The sequence below is a fragment of the Hyperolius riggenbachi genome, chromosome 6 (genome assembly GCF_040937935.1).
Source record: "Hyperolius riggenbachi isolate aHypRig1 chromosome 6, aHypRig1.pri, whole genome shotgun sequence".
NCBI classification, from domain to species: Eukaryota; Metazoa; Chordata; class Amphibia; order Anura; family Hyperoliidae; genus Hyperolius; species Hyperolius riggenbachi.
This window is the reverse complement of record NC_090651.1, coordinates 198,786,280-198,809,050: the sequence shown is the minus strand read 5'-3', so window position 1 is coordinate 198,809,050 and position 22,771 is coordinate 198,786,280. Positions and strand designations below refer to the sequence as shown.

The window sequence follows — 22,771 nt, the reverse complement described above, 5'->3', positions numbered from 1 at the left end:
TTTATGCGCACCGATTGCAACCACAGATTGCATGGTCTGTGTGCTGAAACCGATTGGAAGGCATTGTGCGGTCCGGGCAATAGGGGGCTTGTGACACTCCTATATGATATATTTGACTTTTTTTTATCGTAACAACCAACGATTTATACAGGAAAATCATGACGAATAACAAGGTTTCCCAAACTTTCGCATCCCACTGTAATTGGCTTTTGGGATTGGGTGTATTAAAGGCAGAGAAGGGTTGCAACTAATGAGTCATTTGCAATGTAAAGTGAGGCAGCCAGCAGCAGACCAATGCGTACTCTGTCTGCAGCACCAAACACCTGACTACATCGGAGGGAGAAAGGAGCAGAGCAGCACTTGGTGATATCTGTGGGGCCAGCTCCTCCCACATATGGCGTCTGTAGGCACGTGCCTACAGTGCCTTATGGGGAAACCGGCCCTGAAGGAGATGCTGCTTTTTTGCCAGTTAGAAACACCTGTTATTTCCCACAATGCAACAGGGCTCCCACAGTGTGATTTCGGTACCTAGGTGCTGTCATCACACTGTAGGAGGGGTTTCACCACAATATCAGCCACCTTATTCCAAAATGAAACTGGCTTGTCCAAATGTGCTTTAGCATACCTCAAGCGGCTTTGTTTGTGCTGTGGGTGGAGAAAAGGCTTCCTCTGCATCACTCTCGCATACAGCATCTCCTTGTGTAAAGTGCGCCGAATGGTTGAACGATGCACAGTGACTCCATCTGCAGAAAAATGATGTTGTAGGTCTTTGGTGCTAGTCTGGCATTTGACTGACTGTTCTCACCATTCGTCGGTTCTGTCTATCCAAGACTTTTCTTGGTCTGCCACTTCAAGCCTTAACTTGAACTGAGCCTGTGGTCTTCCATTTCCTCAATATGTTCCTAACTGTGGAAACAGACAGCTGAAATCTCTGAGACAGCTTTCTGTATCCTTCCCCTAAACCATGATGTTGAAAATTTTTTGTCTTCAGGTCATTTGAGAGTTGTTTTGAGACCCCCATGTTGCTACTCTTGAGAGAAAATTAAAAGAGGAGGGGAACTTACAATTGATCCTTTCTCATAATTGGATTCACCTGTGAATGTAGGTCAGGTGTCACTGAGCTTACCAAGCCAATTTGAGTTCCAATAATTAGTTCTAAAGGTTTTGGAATCACTAAAATGCCCAAATTTATGCACCTGCCTAATTTTATTTCAACTATTATTGCACACTTTCTGTAAATCCAATAAACTTCATTACACTTCTCAAATATCACTGTGTGTGTGTCTGCTATATGATATTTTTAACTGACATTTTTTATCAAAACACCAACGATTTATACAGGAAAAAATCATGACGATTAACAAAGGTTGCCCAAACTTTTGCATCCCACTGTGAATCTGCTGCTGGGGCTCTACCAACCTCTAGCTTCTCTCCGCCACATGTGCAGTTTGCAGGCACGGTGGCCAAGCACCTTATAAGCTTGGGGAGAGCAAGGGCCAAGCGCAAAGAAGACAGAGCAACAGTCAGAAGGAGAGAAGCAGAGACAGACATACCGTGTAAGGTCCCTTTGAGGCCCATGTTACCAGCTATAGTCCCAGGCAAAGCCCCGCCTCCCAAATGTAAGAAGAGCACACTGCATGTAAGCCCCGCCTCCCGTCCAAAGTAAGCCCTGCCTATGTGCCATAGGTATGGAGTGAAGAACAGCCTTAATTAACTCGATGGACGTATGTCTTTTTTCAACCAAAATAACTATGTAACCTACGATAATCCTAGAGATGTGCAAGTAGGGCCTGTCAACAAAAGGACCTGGCAATGCATCTGCATGGGAGCAGGTAAGATGGGATCTCCTCACCCGCAGCAGTATCCAGTGACCTCTCCCTATCCCAAGCAGCACCCAGTCACCTCTCCACAGCACATAGTGACCTCTCCCTACCCAAAGCAGCACCCAGTGATCTCTACGTACCACCAGCAGAACCCATTGAACTCTCCCTACCCCAAGCAGCACCCAGTCACCTCTCCACACCACCAGCAGCACCCAGTGACCTCTCCCTACCCCAAGTAACACCCAGTCTTCTCTCTGTACCACAAGCAGCACCCAGTGACCTCTCCCTACTCCTAGTAGCACTCAGTGACCCTTCACTACCCAAGCAGCACCCAGTCACCTCTCCGCTCCACCACCAGCACCCAGTGACCTCTCCCTACCCCAAGCAGCACTCAGTGACCTCTCCGCAGCACTAGCACTGAGTGACCTCTCCCTACCCTAAGCAGCACCCAGTCACCTCTCCGCACCACCAGCAGCACCCAGTGACCTCTCTTTGCCCCAAGTAGCACCCAGTGACATCTCTGCACCACCAGCAGCACCCAATGACATCTCTGCTCCACCAGCAGCACCCAGTAACACCTCCACACCCCCAGCATCACCCAGTGACTTCTCCCAACCCCATGCAGGACCCAGTGACCTCTCCGCATTGCCAGCAGCACCCAGTAACTTCTTTGCACCCCCAGAAACCTAGTCTTCTATCCATACCACCAAGCAGCACCCAGTGACCTCTCCCTACTCCTAGTAGCACTCAGTGACCTCTCCGTTCCACCAGCAGCACCCAGTGACCTCTCCCTACTCCTAGTAGCACTCAGTGACCCTTCCCTACCCCAAAGCAGCACCCAGTCACCTCTCCGCACCACCAGCAGCACCCAGTGACCTCTCCGCACCACTAGCCCCGAGTGACCTCTCCCTACCCTAACGCAGGACCCAATGACCTCTCCGCATTGCCAGCCGCACCCAGTTACTTCTTTGCACCCCCAGACATCTAGTCTCCTCTCCGTACCACCACCAGCACCCAGTGAGATCTTTGTACTCCCAGTAGCACTCAGTGACCTCTCCGTACCACCAGCAGCACCCAGTGACCTCTCCCTACCCCAAGCAGCACTCAGTGACCTCTCCACACTACTAGCCCCAAGTGACCTCTCCCTACCCTAAGCAGCACCCAGTGACCTCTCCTTGCCCCAAGTAGCACCCAGTGACATCTCTGCACCGCAAGCAGCACCCAATGACATCTCTGCACCACCAGCAGCACCCAGTGACACCTCCACACCCCTAGCATCACCCAGTGACTTCTCCCGACCCCACGCAGGACCCAGTGACCTCTCCGCATTGCCAGCAGCACCCAGTAACTTCTTTGCACCCCCAGAAACATCCATTAAGCTCTCCATACCCCAAGCAGCACCCAAAGACTTCTCTCTACCCCAAGCAGCACCCAGTGTCTTCTCTGCACCCCAGGCAACACCCAGTGACCTCTCCCTACCCCCAGCAGCCCCCAGTGACCTCTGGGTGATCTGTGGGCAACGTTATCTGCTTTTAATCTGTAGGACATGTTATCTGCATTTGATCTGTGAGTGACATGTTATCTGCATTTGATCTGTGGGGGCATGTTGTTGTCTGCATTTAATCTGTGGGCAACAGGTTATCTGCATTTAATCTGCGGGACGTTATCTGCATTTCATCTGTGGGTGACATGTTACATAGTTATTTTGGTTGAAAAAAAGACATACGTCCATAGAGTTCAACCAGAAAATAGAGTTGCAGCCAGCCTGCTCCCTCACATGTCTCTGTTGATCCAGAGGAAGGCAAACAAACCCTTACAAGGCATGGTACAATTAGCCCCAAAAGGGAAAAACTCCAGATGGCAATCAGATAAAATCTCTGGATCAACACCACTGGGCATTACCTAGTAATTATAGCCATGGATGCAGGGGCGTACCTAGAAATCCCCGGGCCCCCCTGCAAAAAAAATAATCCCCCCCCCCCAGAGCCCGCTCAGGGACTTTTGGGGGGCAGAATGGGTCGCAGCATAAGAGGAGAGTGTGGCAGATCGGTGGGGAGGGGGGAAATTCCCCCCCCCTCCCTCACCTCGGGCTCTCCTCTCAGCGCTCCCCCTCCTGCAATCATTGGGGGTGTTCGTGGCAGCAGCGGCGGTGGCGGCAGGATAACTCATTACCTCCTTCTCACCGGAGCTCTTCCGTTCTCTAAGTGCAACTTCCTATTTACACAGGAAGTTGAATGAAGCACTTAGAGAAGGAAGAGCTCCAGCGAGAAGGAGGTAATGAGTCATCCTGCCGCCACCTCCGCTGCTGCCACGAACACCCCCAATGATTGCAGGAGGGGGAGCGCTGAGAGGAGAGCCCGAGGTGAGGGGGGGGGGGGGGAATTTCCCCCCTCCTCACCGATCTGCTACACTCTCCTCTTATGTTGCAACCCCTCCTGCCCCCCAAAAGTCCCTGAGCAGGCCCTAGGGGGGCCCGGGGTCCCCCCGCGACGGCAGGGGTCGCATCCCCTATTGTTACGCCAGTGCATGGATGTCTTTCAACGCAAGGAAAGCATCTAAGCCCCTTTTAAATGCAGATGTAGAATTTGCCATAACTACTTCCTTAGGCAATGCATTTCACATCTTAATTACTCCCACTGTAATGAACCCTTTACTAAATAAATGTCTAAAATGTTTTTCCTCCATGTTATCTGTGGGTGACGTGTTATCTGCATTTTATCTGTGGGCAACATGCAGGGGCGCCTCTAGGCATAGGCAGTACAGGCCATTGCCTGGAGTGCCATTGGTCCTGGGGGCGCCATGTTGCTGGATTAAGCCACGCCCACTGTATGAAGCCAGGCCCCTTGACTAAGCCCCACCTCCACGGGTGTTCTATTACTTGTTTCTGCTGCATCTGCTTAGCGTAAGTTGCTGGCAGCTGCCACTGTGTCCCTCTGTGCCTTGTACATCCTTTTTTCCCCCCTTTGTGCCTCCTTCTGTCCCTTTTGTGCCTCCTTCTGTCTCCTTGTGTCTCCTTCAGTCCCTTGTGGCATGTTTGACCCCCTGTTTGTCCTTCTGTCTCTTTTTATGCCTCCTGTCTCCCTTTTTGCCTCCACGTGCCTTTTTCAGTCCCCCTGTGCCACCTGTGCCTCCTTCTGTCCACCTGTGCCTCCTTCTGTCCACCTGTGCCTCCTTCTGTCCACCTGTGCCTCCTTCTGTCCCCTTGTGCCTTTCTTAGTTACCTTGTGCTATCTCTGCCCCCCTGTTCCTCCTTCAGTCCCACTCTGCCTCCTTCTGTGCTCATGTGCCTCCTTCTGTCACCATGTGCCTCTTCAGTCCCCATGTGCCACCTCTGTACCCTGTGTCTTCCTCTGTCCCCTGTCTCCTGTGCCCCTTTGTGTCTTCTGTCTCCCTTTGGCTCTGTCTGTCCCCCTGTGCCTCCTGTCTCCCTGTGCCTCCTTACATCCCCCTCTGCCTTATTCTGTCACCCTTTTGTAGCTCCTTTGTGCATCCTTCTGTTCCCCTTTGTGCATGCTTCTGTTTCCCTTTGCGCCTCCTACTGTTTCCCTGTGCCTCCTTCTGCCCCTTGTGCTTTTTTCTGTCTCCCATCGTGCCTCCTCCTTTCCCCTGTGTGCCTCCTTTAGTCCCCCTGTGTCTCCTTCTTTCCTTCTGTGCCTCAATCTGTCCACCTTTGTGCCTCAATCTGTCCCCCATTGTGCCTCCTTCTGTCCCCGTGTGCCTCCTTCAGTCCCCCTGTGCCTCCTTCTGGCCCTCATGTCATTTGTTGTGCCTCCTTCTGGCCCTCATGCCTTCTTCTGTCCCCTTTTACCGCCCACTGCCCCTTTGTGTACCTCCTTTCGCCCTCCTGTGCCTCCTTCTGTCCTCCTTTGTGTCTCATTCTGTCCCCCATTGTGCATCCTTTTGTTGCCCATTGTGCCTTCTTTTGTCCCTTGTGCCTCCTTCTGTACTCCTTTGTGACTTCTTCTGACCCTTCTTATGTCGCTCTGTGCGCCTTATTAAATCCCCCTGTGCCTCCTTCTGTCCCCCTTTTTGCCTCATGAAAGTGGAGCCCTGCCTATGTGTATTTTCTGTTGAAACGCTGCTGCAATAAGTGTCATTTCTGATGAAACTCTGCCGCATTACGATTATTTTCTGGTGAAACACCTCCGCAGTACGTGTATTTGCTGGTGAAACACTGCCGCATTACGATTTTCATGGGGGAGGGGGGGGTTGGGGGAGGCGCCATAGGTTTTCTCGCCTGGAGTGACAAAATGGCTAAAGGCGCCCCTGGCAACATGTTATCTGCATTTGATCTGTGGGTGACGTGTTATCTGCATTTGATCTGTGGGTGAAATGTTTTCTGCAAGATTCTAAGGACAGGTAGTCAAATGAGGCAGAGATAAGAGTTTAAATATTTTTTACTTGGGGGTGTGGCCTGCATTAAGGGGCAGAGTTTAGGGTGTCAGAACGCCTGTGCCTAAAGGATCCTGAGTTGTAAATCCAGCCCTGATCTCCTTCCATAGAGATCACCTGCCAGCAGTAAAAATGTCACCATGTGATACATTTCAGAATGTAAATCAGGGAGAGGAAATATTTTACAATAGGCAAACACTGACTAAATCAGGTATAAATAATTATTGTAAAAATAAGCTCTTTTTTTCATTATATTATTTTTCGTTCAGCACGAAACTTTGCGCGCAACCTTTTGAATACATTTTAGTGCGTGCAAAGTCACTTTGCGCATGCTAAGGGGCTTTTCGCTGGCGTGCTAACACTTAGCACGCTTTAGTGAATCAAGCCCTATGAGTTATAAATTATCACAGAGAAGGGGAAGGTAGTAACTTCACATCTCTCCCTCTAGAACCTGCAACCTTGTAAACAGTTTTACAATATTTTAAAATACGAGTGTACTTATGCACCTGCATGGAGGGTTACATTTCTGATATTACACAAGGTAATTATGCCAAATCTTAGAAAACAAAAACTTGTTTAAAAAGAAAACGCCAACCAAAATGGTTTGGATTAGAACTTGTGTATTCTAGGGAAGTGGTTTTATTTTTGCCTATGTCCCTAGTCGTGAGATTTCTGTAATGTGAATGATGACAGGAATTTTGTTAAAATCTTTCCAATGCTCATGAGAACAGCAATAAAAACATCCAATTTGTTCCCCTTTTTATCCAAAACAAAAATACATTTTATTGACCTCTGAAAAATAAATATCTCCATCATGCTAACAGATGTGCAAATACGTGTTTACTGAATGAGTCAATGCATTCAAACTAGGGACACCATGGAGAATGGATGGATGTGTGAAGTTTTACTTCCTGCTTTGTGCACAGTGCACACTTCAGTATAAGCAGTGAAACAGTGCCAATCAGATAGATAAGAATTCAGGGAAGTTCTTTTTATCAAACCACACACTGGGGTTTATTCAATAAACAACATTAAAACATTTGTGAGTGCAATTTGTGAAGGTTGCATTGTAAACACATGTGCATTGCTTGTGTAGTGCGTGTTACGCAAATATGTGCTATCTGGGCATGTACATTTTATAGCATGCTGCAAAGTTAATTAAAATATATTTAAAAACATTCAGTTACTGGCAAAGATGTGTAAGGCACCCCTCTGTTGTAACTGGATGATGTGCCTTGGCAAGGCCCGGCAGCACTCCTGGCCAACTCAATACTTGGAAGAAAGATGCCGGCACCATCAAAAATCTTCTTATGCTCTTTTATTGATCCAAGAACAACGCAGCCATCATAGCAACGTTTCAGAGAACACTTCTCCTTTGTCAAGCTAAGCCGCGTTGTAATACCATTATTACCAGTATTACAACGCGGCTTAGCTTGACAAAGGAGAAGTGTTCTCTGAAACGTTGCCATGATGGCTGCGTTGTTCTTGGATCAATAAAAGAGCATAAGAAGATTTTTGATGGTGCCGGCATCTTTCTTCCAAAACATTCAGTTACAAAATAGTTTGTGTACACCACACACACACAGCACACATACACACGCACATACACATATATTTATATACACACACATCTTTGTATTAAAGTGGAACTACCATTATGTCAGCACAAAGAGCACTAAAGACATTAAAAGTATCAGACTTGAGACAATCAGATTTCAAACACCATCTACAGTGGCGTAGCTAAGGAGCTCTGGGCCCCAGTGCAAGTTTTACATTGGTCCCCCCAAGAATTCTATGCATAACAATTCATATGCCACAACAAAACCTGCAAAGGACATCCACAGTATGAGAGGTGTAAGCAGAGGAGGGGAACAGTTTGTTAAGGATTAGCACTATTCAAAGCATACTGTATATAGAAGTGATCTTTGCCAGAATAGCACGTATTGAAGAGCTAATATTGTGGCTGAGAAAAAAGGCCCCTAAATGGTCCCTGTGGTCCAAGGGCCCCAGTATAGTCGCAACCTCTGCATCCCCTGCGGCTATACCACTGACCATCCATTCACAAATCACAGCCAGGAATAATACATTCTCACTGGTTATTATGGACTGTAGATTGATTTGGAATCCTTACTTGACACTGTTACGCCCACCGTGCAGGTAGACTGACCCTGCTCATTGGACGCCGTGCATCGATAAGTGCCAGACATAGCCTGTGACACATTTGTCAGAAGGAGAGATCCTGTTATCTGGTCTGGAATAGAAAACAGACAAAGCAAATAATTTTAACAGAAATTATAAAGTATACAACTGGTACTTAGCAGGACAGTAATCATCATTAGTACTAAGAGCAGCCACTAGTTTCTCCATAAGCATCTAGGATTTTAAAACTTTGTAGCAAAGTCAACTGATGTTATGAGGCACAATGTACCCAATATGAGGAACCAAGAAAATTGATCAATTTACATGACCTCCTCTCTTTTAAAAATTATTACCCGTATTTTTCGCCGTATAAGACGCTCCGGCATATAAGACGCACCCAGATTTAGAAGGCAAAAATCAGGAAAAGAAGAAAAAACTAAACCTTGGTGCGTCTATGATGCAGGGGCGTCTTATGGACTTTTTACCCCCCAGTTACTCTACATACTATCACACTGACCACATAAGGGGACAGTGTAATGATTGCCTATTCCCATGTTGCCTGCCTGTGTTCCCCTATGTGGTCAGTGTAGGGATTGGCTGTTCCTGTGTCCCCCTGTGCCTGCTGTTTCTTCCTGTGCCTGTCATGTTCTCCTGTGCCAACCATGCCCTTCTGTGCCAACCATGTCCCCCTGTGGCAGCCATGTCCCCCTGTCAGTCTCCCCCTGTGCAAGCCATGTCCCCGTCAGTGTCCCTGTGCCAGGCATGTCCCCCTGTCAGTGTCCCCCTGTGCCAGCCATGTCCCCCTGTCAGTGTCCCTGTGCCAGCCATGTCCCCCTGTCAGTGTCCCTGTGGCAGCCATGCCCCCCTGTCTGTGTCCCTGTGGCAGCCATGTCCCCCTGTCTGTGTCCCTGTGGCAGCCATGTCCCCCTATCTGTGTCCCTGTGGCAGCCATGTCCCCCTGTCTGTGTCCCTGTGGCAGCCATGTCCCCCTGTCTGTGTCCCTGTGCCAGCCATGCCCCCCTGTCTGTGTCCCTGTGCCAGCCATGTCCCCCACTTAGTGTCCTCCTGCCAGCCATTTCCCCGTCAGTGTCCCCCTGTGCCGTCCGTGTCCCGCTGTGCCGGCCATGTCCCCCTGTCCATATCCCCCTGTGCCAGCAGCGTAATTACAGTATATACGTTACCTGCTCCTGCCGCCGCGCTCCTGGCTCCAGTCCTGCTTCGGGATCCTCTTCTGCCATCCACCGATGCCTGCTGCTACAGCTGCCGCGCTCCTGGCTCCAGTCCTGCTTCGGGATCCTCTTCTCCCATCTACCGCTGTTGCAGCCGCAGAACATCGCTGGCTGGTGAGTCCTAATTAGCCGCGCAGGGATTACGCAATCAGCACACGTGCGCCGCGTAATCACCGCGCGGCTAATTAGGACTCACTGGCCAGCGATGTTCGGCGGCTGCAACAGCGGTAGATGGGAGAAGAGGATCCCGAAGCAGGACTGGAGCCAGGAGCGCGGCGGCAGGAGCAGGTAACGTATATACCGCTTCCCTGCGCACCTCTGCATTCCAAAATCTGTACCTTCGCCGCATAAGACGCACCCACTTTTCCCCAACAATTTTGGGGAAGAAAAAGTGCGTCTTATACGGCGAAAAATACGGTACTCTGCCGCAACGACACACAAACAATTTGCAATGGGATAGAGACTTTGGGTGTAATTTCTTGGAAAAGTGGTGAGAACCCATTTCCAATGCAAATCATAATTGAGTTTAGAAACGCGCTGTTATGACTTGCAGTGTGTTCCAGAATTATCTGTATCCCGTGGCATGATTTTTCATCTGATCGTCCTTATGTATGGTGCAATTGTGATTTTTGGTAGCTGAGGGGGCAGGGCTTTATGCTGCAGAGGTGAATTGCACAAAAATGGCATAGTACCAAGCTTGCTATTTGATTTTTGTACGCTCCTATAGACTACAACCTAAACACAGCAAACAGTGTGATTGCATGTAGGTAAAATTGCATCAATCCTGATCAGAGCAGTACCAAGGTCCTTCAGTACCCAAGGCTGAGGCACCAAAGTGCACCCCTCCATCCCTCCCACCCCAGCCGTCACACACTGATTGCTATTAGACTAAGAGGGCCACAGGGCCCACAACCTCCCCAACACCTTAATATCTAGTTATCTGGCTTGCAGTCACTGCTATGTATCCCCTTTTCTTATTTCTTTCTGCTTCATACACAATTAGGAATGACAGCTGAATGAATTGTGCGCCCCCCCTCCTACACTGCGCCCTGAGGCTTGAGCCTCTCCAGCCTATGCCTCGGCCCGGCCCTGATCCTGATTGCTGAAGTGGAAAAAGGGCAACGCAATGCCACTGCAATTTTCCTATTAGAATGTGCCCAGTGGAAAAGGTCTCTAAGGGCTGGTTCAGAGGTGCAACCACAAAATGCAATTAAAATCCGCTTGTGATTTTACTATGCAATCTTTGGACGATTGTACAGTACTTTGCGATTTCTTTCAGGGAACGAGAATGGCATCAAGACTGGTCCCAGTCACTTTGCAATATTATACAAAAACAAATCAAGCAAATTCACCAAAGGACATGGAAGAAGACACTGGTGAAGCTATCGAAGATACACCACGAGCGATTAGCACGCCAATGGTAAGTGACTTATGCCAAAATAAGTCACTTTACTTACTTTCCATCATTCCAGGAAGTAATGGGATCTTTGAATTCTCAAGGGCCCAGGAATAAATGGCCTTTGGGTTGGCCACAGCAGAGCATGTCAGTGTGGCATCTTGTCCTACAACTGCAGTTCCAGTAATCTGGCAAGTTGGTGATGATGGAGGAACTGAAAAGAAAAAGAAAAGGGTGAGGTAATGGTAGAGGAATGAGAACTTTTTACGAGGCAAGGAATGCTAGAATTTTTGAGTTAAGATGTATTACTTAAAGAAAAGAAGACTTGCTTCATTGCCAGCAACATGAGACTCTGAAAGCTACTGTGTACAAAAATGGTACAAAGACAGCAGATAAAAGGTTCTGTCAGTCACTCCTGCCTCATGATACTGTGATATCTTTCCTTTTCTATTGCCAGGGTCACTGGCTGCTTCCCACAGTTATTCTAACTTAAATGTAATGCCAAATAGTATTGTTAGAGGCATTTACTTTACACGGTTACACACTGGGTCTATTACATACTCTCACAATTTAGTATACCTCATCTCATTCTGTGCCCCCTACATCATTATATTGTATCCCCTTCTGTGCCTCACACTTCCTTATACCTCCTACCATTTTATACCTTATCCTCACTCCTCATTCCCCTCTATATCTCAGCCTCACACTTCGTTATTCTTCATTATACCACTTCTTCCTTGGTGCCTCACAACGTATACTTCACATTTCATTGTACATACCTCAACTTCTAGACACTAGATTCTAGTGCCTGGATAGATTACTGGTTAAGGACACCGCAGTTGACATGGGGGACCAGGGTTCAAATCCTAGCTAGGGTCAGTGCCTATTCAGTAAGGAGTTCAAGGGAAGACACTGCATGGTGGCCTCTTGAGCACATCTCAATGGCTGCAGCTCTTGAGTGCTTTGAGTCAGACAGGAGAAAAGCGCTATACAAATATTCAGATTATTATTATTAACTTAACATCTCATTACAACTCATTCTCATCTATTTCTCATACCTCAGTTATATCATATATCATTTTCTGACTACTCTACCACAATACTTTGTGACGTAACTGCTAACTGACTGTCACTGCTCCGATCCATCAGCTCAAGGATCAGATAATGTATAATTGCTTCTGCTGTGCTGCCTGCATTGCATAAGGAACAGGATGGGTCCCCTATGCGCAGTAATAAAAGAGTGCACGCGGCAAGTGGACTATTTGGGCGCTGCCATAGGTGCAAATGTTCAATATAAGGATTTGGGCGCAGGAGTGGAAATTTGGGTTCCCAAATGTTGATATCTTATGCACTATAGTGGTGCCTGAGAATTAGTGTTTTTTTTTCCGCTGCAGTGCGATGCCGCAATTGGAATAGGGGCCTTAGAAAGGTAGTGCGGGAAGGGGGTGGGTTAGGTTTAAGGATGAGGCAAGTAGTGCCTGTCGGAGGAAGGTGTTTAGGTTTTACGGATTAGGCATGTAGTGTGGTAGTGTGGGTGGGTGGGGAGATTAGGTTTAGGCATCACGGTGGAGGGTCCTGTGTGAGAGTAGGGTTAGGCAGTTGGCTGATGGTGTAATGGTTAAGGGCTCTGCCTCTGACACAGGAGACCAGGGTTCAAATCTCGGCTCTGCCTGTTCAGTAAGCCAGCACTAATTCAGTAGGAGACCTTTGGCAAGTCTCCCTTACACTGCTACTGCCAATAGAGCGCGCCCTAGTGGCTGCTGCTCTGCTCTGGCGCTTTGAGTCCGCAAGGAGAAAAGCGCAATATAAATGTTATTTGTCTTGTCTTGTCTTGTCTAGGTTTGGCTGTAGTAAAATATCTGTATTTATTACTGATATTTTACACTTTTATAGTAAAATTACCGTATTTAATACCAATATTTTACAATTGGCCTTACTGGGCACCAACATTTCCAGGTGCCTTTATTTAACGTACGTGGGCCCCCTAGCTCCTGGCCCACCCCTACAGGGTGGGGGCTGGGCCACGGTCCAGGATAGTTACGTCCCTTTTCCCTGGTGTGTTTTAATACTTGTTGTGGTCATGTGGGCACTGCCGAAGCTGCAACACTACCTGCACACAATTCACTCAGCTGGTTTAACCATGTTTCTGTGGCTATTGTGTTGGAGATTGATTTTCTAGTAATAAAACATCTTCATCCAAAACAAACATAGAAGTAACAATAGCAACATGGATTGACTGTCCAATCAAGTACAGCCAGAGGTCAGTCACATTAGAAACAATCATGAGTTCCCTTCCACCTCATCTTGTAAAAGAGAAGGTGTGATTATAGCTTTTTTAGCCTGATGAAAGAGAGTTGAGCTTTCAGAAACCAGTTGCTGTTCATAAGTTCACCCCCTTCCTCTCTCTACAGAACAGCATAATTTGATTTGCCTCACATCTCATTATACTTTAGTTCTCTCTGTCCCTGCTCATTATACCTTATCCTACAATGATTTTCTCAAAGTATACCTCAGTCCTACTTGCGCCTCACACCTCATTATACTTAATTTTTCTCTTTGCTGCGCACGTCATTATATGTCAGTCCCCTGTGTCTCACACCTCATGATACTTCATCCCTCTGTTTACCTCTCACCTCATTATATTTGTTTTCTTTTTGCCTTAAAGAGGAACTCCAGTGAAAATAATGTAATAAAAAAGTGCTTCATTTTTACAATAATTATGTATAAATGATTTAGTCCGTGTTTGCCCATTGTAAAATCTTTTAAATCCCTGATTTACATTCTGACATTTATTACATGGTGACATTTTTACTGTTGGCAGGTGATGTAGCTGCTGCATGGTTTTTTTGGCAGTTGGAAACAGCTGTAAACAGCTATTTCCCACAATGCAGCAAGGTTCACAGACAGGAAACTGCCAGGAGTACGTACTCAGAGTTTTATTGTGGGAGGGGTTTCACCACAATATCAGTCATACAGCACCCCCTGATGGTCTGTTTGTAAAAAGGAATAGATTTCTCATGTAAAAGGGGGTATCAGCTACTGGTTGGGATAAAGTTCAATTCTTGGTCGGAGTTTCTCTTTAAGCTAGGTACACATACTTGGTTGGGGGCGTGGCTCACCAGGGGTCTAATTGACTCCAATGCCGAGTATCAGTAATCAGGTGCCCAGATGGTGAGTAGGGTGCCCGATACGGGAGTAATAACTGATCGGCTACATAAGTAGCTGATCAAATAGTATATAAAGTAGGTTTGTAGAAGGCAAGGGGGAGGTTAGGATTAGGGATAAGGAGAGGGGACTAGTTTTAGGCATGAGGTATGGAGCTCATTTTAGGCTCTAGGAGGGGGATTAGTTTTAAGCATTAGGTAGAAAGGTTCAATTAAAGTGAGCCTTCAGACTAAAATTCTACTCAGCAGCACTGAAAAGGCTTGGTGTTTCTTTAACAGGTTCACAGCATCAGAACTTTGTTTATCTTACCAAAGCCTAATTTTTAGCTGCTTAGAAGCTAAGCTCCGTCCCATCAAAGAAAACTGCCCGAGCATAGCTGCCTTCCAAGCAGTTGTCCTGGGTTCGATTCCTGGCCAATGTATGTGAGCTTGCTTTTGACATCCTACAAATCCCTAAGCAAGCTCATTTTTCTCTTGGGTATATCACAATGGTACATGCTAGGCTGGCTTCAGGATGTAGTGTTGGTGGTATAGTGGTGAGCATAGCTGCCTTCCAAGCAGTTGACCCGGGTTCGATTCCTGGCCAATGTATGTGAGCTTGCTTTTGACATCCTACAAATCCCTAAGCAAGCTCATTTTTCTCTTGGGTATATCACAATGGTACATGCTAGGCTGGCTTCAGGATGTAGTGTTGGTGGTATAGTGGTGAGCATAGCTGCCTTCCAAGCAGTTGACCCGGGTTCGATTCTTGGCCAATGTATGTGAGCTTGCTTTTGACATCCTACAAATCCCTAAGCAAGTTCATTTTTCTCTTGGGTATATCACAATGGTACATGCTAGGCTGGCTTCAGCACGTAGTGTTGGTGGTATAGTGGTGAGCATAGCTGCCTTCCAAGCAGTTGACCTGGGTTTGATTCCTGGCTAATGTATGTGAGCTGGCTTTTGACATCCTACAAATCCCTGGAAGACAAGACGAGGGTGGAGGAGGGTGGAGGAGGCCACCATTAGGTCCTATGGCTTAAGTGACACCTCCTGCTGGAAAAAAAAAAATGACCGGGGGAACAGCCAGCAGGTTCCATGGGCTACCATTTAGCATAAACAAGGTTTTGTTTGCATTACTTTAATTTTTCCGCCGGAATGCGGAATTCCAAGGAAATGTCATAGCGATGGAATTTAGCGCTGGCGGAATCTGTAAATTCCAGCGGAACGGAATTAGCTCTCTTCGATCATCCCTAGGCTGCAGTAATTAGAGAAGGGAGAGAACCTGCTGACATAGGGAAAGCTTAGTTAGGCTCTTGTGTTAGGCTTGTTAGCTTGCTCCTTGCTGATACCTATTGCTAAAAAGCACTCCTCAACAGCTCTTTTGAGAGCTAATGTTGTTCTTGTGATCTATTTTTGTGTGTGTGTGTGTGTGTGTGTGTGTGTGTGTGTGTGTGTGTGTGTGTGTGTGTGTGTGTCCCACAGACACTTGTGTTGCATATACAGCCCTGTCAGTCAGTCGCAGCTGCTGGACCTTGGCCCCTTAGTAATTCCTACTGTGCCACTGCCTGGCCCAGCACATTCAGTGACTACCTGTGTGTGTGACAGCTGCACATTTGTAATACCAATCCCTGCATACCTATTCAGTAGTGCACCTACCTACGTGACCGCAAGCAGTGTTATATTATATACCAGTCAGCCGATGTACCTGTGCACGGTACCTGTGTGTGTGGCAGCTGCACATTTGTAATACCAATCACTGCATATCTACCTGTTCAGTGCACCTACCTACGTGAGCGCACGCAGTGTTATATTATATACCAGTCACTGCACCTGTTCACATACTACCAAGAGTAATAGTCAATTATGTTTATTAGGGACTTATCCCAGCAACCAATAAAAACATGTAAAACCATGCAGAGCACAGATCAACCAGCGTAAACCACATAAATAATATATAATGTCACAGTACATATAGTTGTCTGGAGTACTGGCAAAATAATATGGGCTATCAGAAATATTTAAGCGCACCCTCCGAGGTACCAAGCGCATCTATAGTAAAGCCGCTAAATGTAAGATTCTTACCCAGTCCTTCAAACTCTGTGGACCCGCTGCCTCTCTGTGCCCCCTCACGCGTTCCGTGACCCTGTCACTTCTCCAGAAGGTGAGGTTGTAAGGATATCTACCCCTCTTAAACCCATTCCGCCCTCCACTTCCTGTCATCTGACTTCCCCTATCTTGCGTCTCAACTTCTGCATGGTTGCGGTTCACATGTGCGCGGCCGTGCACAGTGACGTCACCACGTTCCCCGTCATGCAGATGGGATTCCGTGGCTGCGTCTTCCTATCTTCTGTCTATCAGCAAGGAGAGGATTCAGCTGCTCTTAATTGTGTGTCCACTGCCTGCAGACATGCCAGGAGAAGTGAGAGAGGTGACCCGCTAATGTAGCAGCGTGCACGGAGGGCTGTGAGCACTGCAATGGGAATATTCAGCGGCTTTTAATTGTCATTCACTGCCTAATCTAAAGCTTACATGTCGGGTGAATGGACAGTGGTAGCTGTGCGGTTAATTTAGCAGCATGTGTGCATAGCACTGCACTGCCTACAAGTTGCTACATTCGCTGCAACAGCTCCCTCTGTCCATTCACCCGACATGTAAGCTTTAAATTAGGCAGTGGATGACAATTAAAAGCAGCTGAATCTTCCCATTGCAGTGCTCACAGCCCTCCGTGCACACTGCTACATTAGCAGGTCACCTCTCTCCCTTCACCCGGCATGTCTGCAGGCAGCAGGCACACAATTAAAAGCCGCTGAATCATCTCCTTGCAGCGCTCACAGCCCTCCGTGCACGCTGATCTCCTCTGCCTCAATCTTCGTTTCTGCAGCATCTTTTAAAAATCATTCCAGCGCGGATGTTTCTCCCTCTAGTGTCTGACGCTACTTCCTGTTTATACAGGAAGTCGCATAAAAAGCTAGAGAGAGGAACATCCGTGGAACGCAACGAAGGTATGTATCTGCCGCTGCCCCGTCGCCTGCATACCCACTATTCAATGCTGGAGGGGAGCGCAGAGGGTAGAGCCCGAGGTGAGGGAGGGGGGGGACCATCTCCTCTCCCCACCAACGTGCTACCAAGCTCTCCCCTCATGCTGCGACCCCTCCAGCCCCCAAAAACGGCCCTGAGCGGGCCCGGGGGGCCGCTCAGAATTCCTGCAGGGGGGGGGGGGCAGCGATTCCTAGTTATGCCCCTGGCCGGGACTCACGCTCGCTGTCAAGGTAAGGGGGGAGCCTGTCACTAACTAACTGGGTGTCCCTGTCACTACCTAACCTGGGTGTCCCTGTCACTACCTAAACTGGGGGGGCTCCTGTCTCTACCTAAACTGGGGGCTCCTGTCACTACATACGCTGGGGGGTCCCTGTCACTACCTGAACTAGGGGGCACCTGTCACTGCATACACTGGGGGCTCCTGTCCCTAAATGAGCTGGGGGGCTCCTGTCACTGCCTGAACTGGGGTGCTCCTGTACCTACCTAAACTGGGGGACTCCTGGCGCTACCTTAACTAGGGGGCACCTGTCACTACCTAAACTATCCAGGCCAGCCAGCCCAGAATCACTGTCAAAAAGGCCACAGCACCACCAGCCAAGCACAGCCCAGCATTACCGCTAGCCAGGTCACAGCATCACATCCAGCCAACCCAGCCACAGCATCGGCCACAGCATCACCGCCAGTCAAACCGGGCACAGCATCACCGCCAGCCAGGCCACAGCATCACTGCCAGGCCTTTCAGCCCACACATCATCCCCAATCCAGCCAAAAACAGTATTGCCAGGCACAGCAGCCAGTAAAGGAGAATTCAGAAGGCAGGTGAGAGGTGTCTACCATATTGAGGGGGCAATCTGCCTATTTATGTGAAATGCTGTCTATTTATGTGCCTCATGACTGCTGAATTTGTCTTGTTGGGGGCCTCATGATTTGTTGGGGGCCTCATGTTTGCTGAATTTGTCTTGTTGGGGGCCTCACGATTGCTGAATTTGTAATGTTGGGGGCCTCATGATTGCTGAATTTGTCTTGTTGGGGGTCACATGATTGCTAACTGCGAGACTATGGGAAAAGCTGAATCATCATCATATGAGACAATAGCATTAACCTCCCTGGCGTTCAATTTCCCCAGGATTTCTGTGCAAAAAGTGATAAAAATGTAAACCTACTTTTTTAGCTTTTTAAAACAGAAAATAAAACTGGGAGGTTCTAAAAAAAATGAATACATTTTTTCAGAAGTAGGATGGATTGATGTGCGATCGTCAACAAGTCGACAGAATTTGCCACTGGTGCAAGGGAAACAGGATGGTCCTCAACACAGCCAAAAACGTTGAGATGGTTGTTGACTTCAGGAAGCAGGCCCCCACCCCACCCCCAATCTTCATTGAAGGCATGGAGGCTCTTCTTCCTTCGCCAGCTGAGGAAGTTTGGGATGGCACAGGAGCTTATGTCTAACTTCTACTCTGCCACCATAGAATCTGTCATCTGCACCTCCATCCTGGTGTGGTATGCTGGATCCTCAAACAGGGACAAATACAAGCTCCAAAGGGTCATCAGGTCGGCGGAGAGAATCATTGGGAAACCACTCCCTTCGCTTGACCTCTTCTACAACTCCAGACTGCGTTCCAAAGCACAAAGGATCGCAAATGACCGCTCACACTCAGGCCACCGTTACTTTAATGTGCTCCCATCTGGCAGAAGGCTACAGACCATTCCCACCAAGACAGCTAGGCACAGGAACTCCTTCTTCCCTGCTGCTGTTAAACTCATGAATTCCATTCACTGGCTCCCTCCGTCAGGCCAGTAGTCAGATCATACAGTGTTTGCTGTTTTACCCTGCCACCCGTGTCCCTATTAGTGCCCTACTCCGCTAAGCTACACCTATCTCAGGGTACATTTTACGTGCACTATTGTGTTTTTACTGTAATGCGTCATCCATCTACTGTTGTTTTTTTTTTTTTTTTTTTTTTTTTTTTTTTTTACTTGGGTGCTAGATGTCATGGTTGCTATCAATGTCTCTGTTGTTGCCTTTTGTGTTGCCTTTTATTTTGTATTTTTATTTTGTTGTGTCGCTGAGTTCTCTGTTGTGCCAAACCCAATTCTGGGCATGACCCAGTCATGCTTGGCGAAATAAACTGATTCTGATTCTGATAAACCGGATAAAATTATTTATCTTCACAGTTTATTTTCAACTTGGATTTTCCATAATGTTCATGTATGAGTTAAAACGTTTGTACAGTATTTAGTTTAAATTGCTGCTGCCACTTTGTGATAGATAAGTGACTTTTGGGTTGCAGTTTGGGCACTCGGCCTCCAAAAGGTTCACCACCACTGTCCTAATCTAATGTCCCACCATTGCTAGGTTCATGTAAATTTTTCTCCACCCGTGACAACACACACATTCTGGTCCATGGCCACATCCATTTTTCGTCGGGCGCGTGTAGCGCACCGCACAACGTAACCCTCATATTTTTGGGTGTGCTAGCTGTAGTGTGCTGATCTCTGCTGCCTACAGTATGTACAGTATAAGCTGTTCTCTAGTGCCTGCACTGTGTGCTGATCTACCTCCAGTGTGTACAGTATAAGATGTTACTCTGTGCCTTTACTGATTTTAAACCAGCTGTATGTACAGTATTAGCTGTAAAGCCTGGTACACACATACAATTTCGATTAGCCAATTTTAGCTCTGTTCATCAAATGCATTGTCTGTTGGCCCACTTACTGCATGGGGGTGGTAAAATTGGTCAGTGATTGACCAATCAAAATTGTATGTGTGTATACATCTTTGATCTATGCCTATACTGATTGTAAATGATCTAAATAAAGGACAGGGGACTCCATCCAATATTTTGATGGGCAGGCCCGTTATCTGTAGCTTACATCGCTGCTAAGTTCATGTATATTTGGCCCCAACCATGGCCACGCCCACTCACTGTATGACCACGCCCATTTTTTGTGTCACGGTTTCGCCATGGCACTAACGATTTTGCAGCCTCTATCACAGGATCATAGGGTAGCTTTTTAAGCCATTTTCCGGTTACTTTCGGTTTTCTATCCGAATCCGGACAGATTTTGGGTTCGGATATTCGAGTTTACTCGGATACCAAAAAGTTCGGTTTCGGATATCCGATTCGGATCCGGATATCTGGGTATCTGGATCCGAATCAATTCGAATTTTAAAAAGGGGTATCCGAGCACCCCTAGGTGTCTGCACTCGACACCTAAAAGCATAGGAAGTACTATGCAAATATACACACAGCAATGTTATTACCCTAGATGGCATCCACACGGCACAAGATGGTGTTATCCTGGCTCTGCCTTTAGCATCACACTCTATAACCGATATCTCATCATTTCCTATTCATACACTGTACCATACCATAACTCAACTTTCTCTGCATCTCATATCTCATTGCTTTTCATCCATATCCATGCCTATCATCTCATACTTCAGTGCTCTCTATGCCTCTTACTTAATTATACTTCATACACCTCTGTGCCTAAGACCTACATCAGACCTACATCATCCCTTTCTGTACCCATATCTCTCAGTGTTTTAGTGAGCTGAACTATGCCCTAAAGGGTGCGAATTAGCTTGTATAACTATACACATGACTTTTATTTTTTTCTTGTTACTGTACTTCATGGTTTTTCCCCATCTTACCCAGAACCATTAGCTGCACCACACCAGAGCCAGTGCCAGAGAAATCCGGGGGATTATTGACCTCGCAGACATAGGAGCCATTATCAGACCAGGCGATATTACTTAGTTGAATAGATGCTATTCCAGAGGTTGGAGGACTTTGGACAACGTTCAGTCTATCCGCCTGTGATCCTGGTTTATAAGACGAACCTGAGTAGTAATAAATCTGCAGAATGTGAAAAACAAATAAGTAAAAATGGCAGGAAGACAGAAGCATTTTCAGGATGCGCTATGTAACATTATAAGAAAAGGACACTGTCCCGAGTACTAAGGGCTCATTCACACTGAGCCTTCAATTCATCAAAGACTGTATGATAATAAGAAAAAAACGTGTCGGGAAAATACCTGTCCAGTAACAGCAGAAGAGTGTGTATTTGTCTCTGTTCTCCGTGCAGAGACAGCATTACAATAGTAAGAGGCATCCCAACATCCCTTTAGATGTACATGTTTGTTGTACTGCCTTTGCTTGCTCTGAATCTGACCATTAGTCTTTATTAACATTTGATTTAACTGCTACAGCTTAGAAGAACTTCCAGGAGACATTACACATGCCATTCTTAGGTGATTTCCCCACTAGCTCCTCTGCATCTTCAAACAGGAACCTAAGGGCTTAAACGGCCAAAGGGTCGCAGGGGAAGCCTGTTTTGTTCTTTTCTCTATGCTTGCTGCCTGGGGGGTAGAAAGCTGGACCCGCCGGAGAAGGCTTTCGATCATAGGGACTTGCAGGAGACAGAGGCTGTTCCTATTGGCTCTCTGCTCCTGTCACATGGAAGGCATTCGAAGCTGGTTTTCAACGGAGGAGACCTTGATTAATTGACATTTACTGATATGTGTTGAGGCATTTAGCGTACAAGTCGATAATTTACCTCACTGCTCAGTAATTTCAGCTTGCCATATGGTAACAGCCTTGATGAATTGATATTTTACTAAATGCTCTATAAACTCAGCTGTTTTCAGCATTACCGAATGCGGTAATGCTTAATGAATCGAGGCCTCAGTGAGTTGCAGTGAGTTTTGATTCACTGCACATAGAGTGCATTTTTCATGGGAATATAAAAATCCATAGACTTTCATTTTATCATTCACACTACAACAGGGAGTTTCTGTGCAGTGCATTTCAACTGGTCGGGAGATAAAACTCATGGAAATGCATGGAAATCCACAGCAACTCACAAACCCATTCACAACCATTCATGAGTTTTTATTCATGCATTTTCATGCATTTCAACTCACTGACTAGTGTGAATGAGCCCTAATTGCTATGCTAAACACTCTGTAGAGCAAGTTATTCTTCTTCTTTTTTTTTTAATACAACCCCATATGTTACTAGGCTTTGAAGCATTTGCCTGATGCTTTCTGTCTACCATTTTTTCCGCCGTATAAGACGCACTTTTTCTCCCCCAAAAATGGGGAGAAAAAGTCCCTGCATCTTATACGGCAAAGGCAGGGAATACCTGACTTACGGACGCCTGCCGATACGAACCACTGACCTGCCATCATCTGGGATTCCCTGCCTTGCCTGTGTTCCTCTGTGGCTGAGTCCCCCCCCCCCTCTCGCTTGTCTCTACCCCCTCCTTGTGTCCCCTGGTCCCCCCCCATGTGAGAAGCGGCAGCGCCAGAAGCTTACCTCCTCCATCTAGACATCTGGCTTCCCTGTGTGGCTTCCTCTAGTGCCTGGCAACACAAGGAGGGGTAGCGACAAGCTAGGTGGACTCAGCCACAGCAGAAAACATAGAGTGGAGGAGGCACTTGGGGGATAGAGGAGGACACTTGGAGTGATAGGAGGACACTTGGGGTGACAGGAGGACACTTGGGGTGACAGGAGGACACTTGGGGTGACAGGAGGACACTTGGGGTGACAGGAGGACACATGGACGAGACAGAAGGACACATGGGTGTGACAAAAGGAC

The 22,771-nt window shown here is 47.2% G+C and overlaps 1 protein-coding gene across 1 annotated transcript in view; it reads right to left on the bottom strand.

The window, feature by feature from the left end:
- The window catches only part of LOC137522113 (V-set and immunoglobulin domain-containing protein 2-like), a 46,904-nt gene extending 24,407 nt beyond the window's left edge, over positions 1-22,497 (bottom strand). The window contains exons 1-4 of the mRNA XM_068242142.1: positions 22,489-22,497; positions 20,823-21,027; positions 11,041-11,193; positions 8,347-8,466 (exon numbers count right to left, since the gene is read on the bottom strand). Of these exons, the coding sequence (XP_068098243.1) occupies positions 8,347-8,466; positions 11,041-11,193; positions 20,823-21,027; positions 22,489-22,497 (487 nt within the window). The remainder of the gene's footprint in view (positions 1-8,346; positions 8,467-11,040; positions 11,194-20,822; positions 21,028-22,488) is intronic.
- Positions 22,498-22,771: the final 274 nt, after the last annotated feature.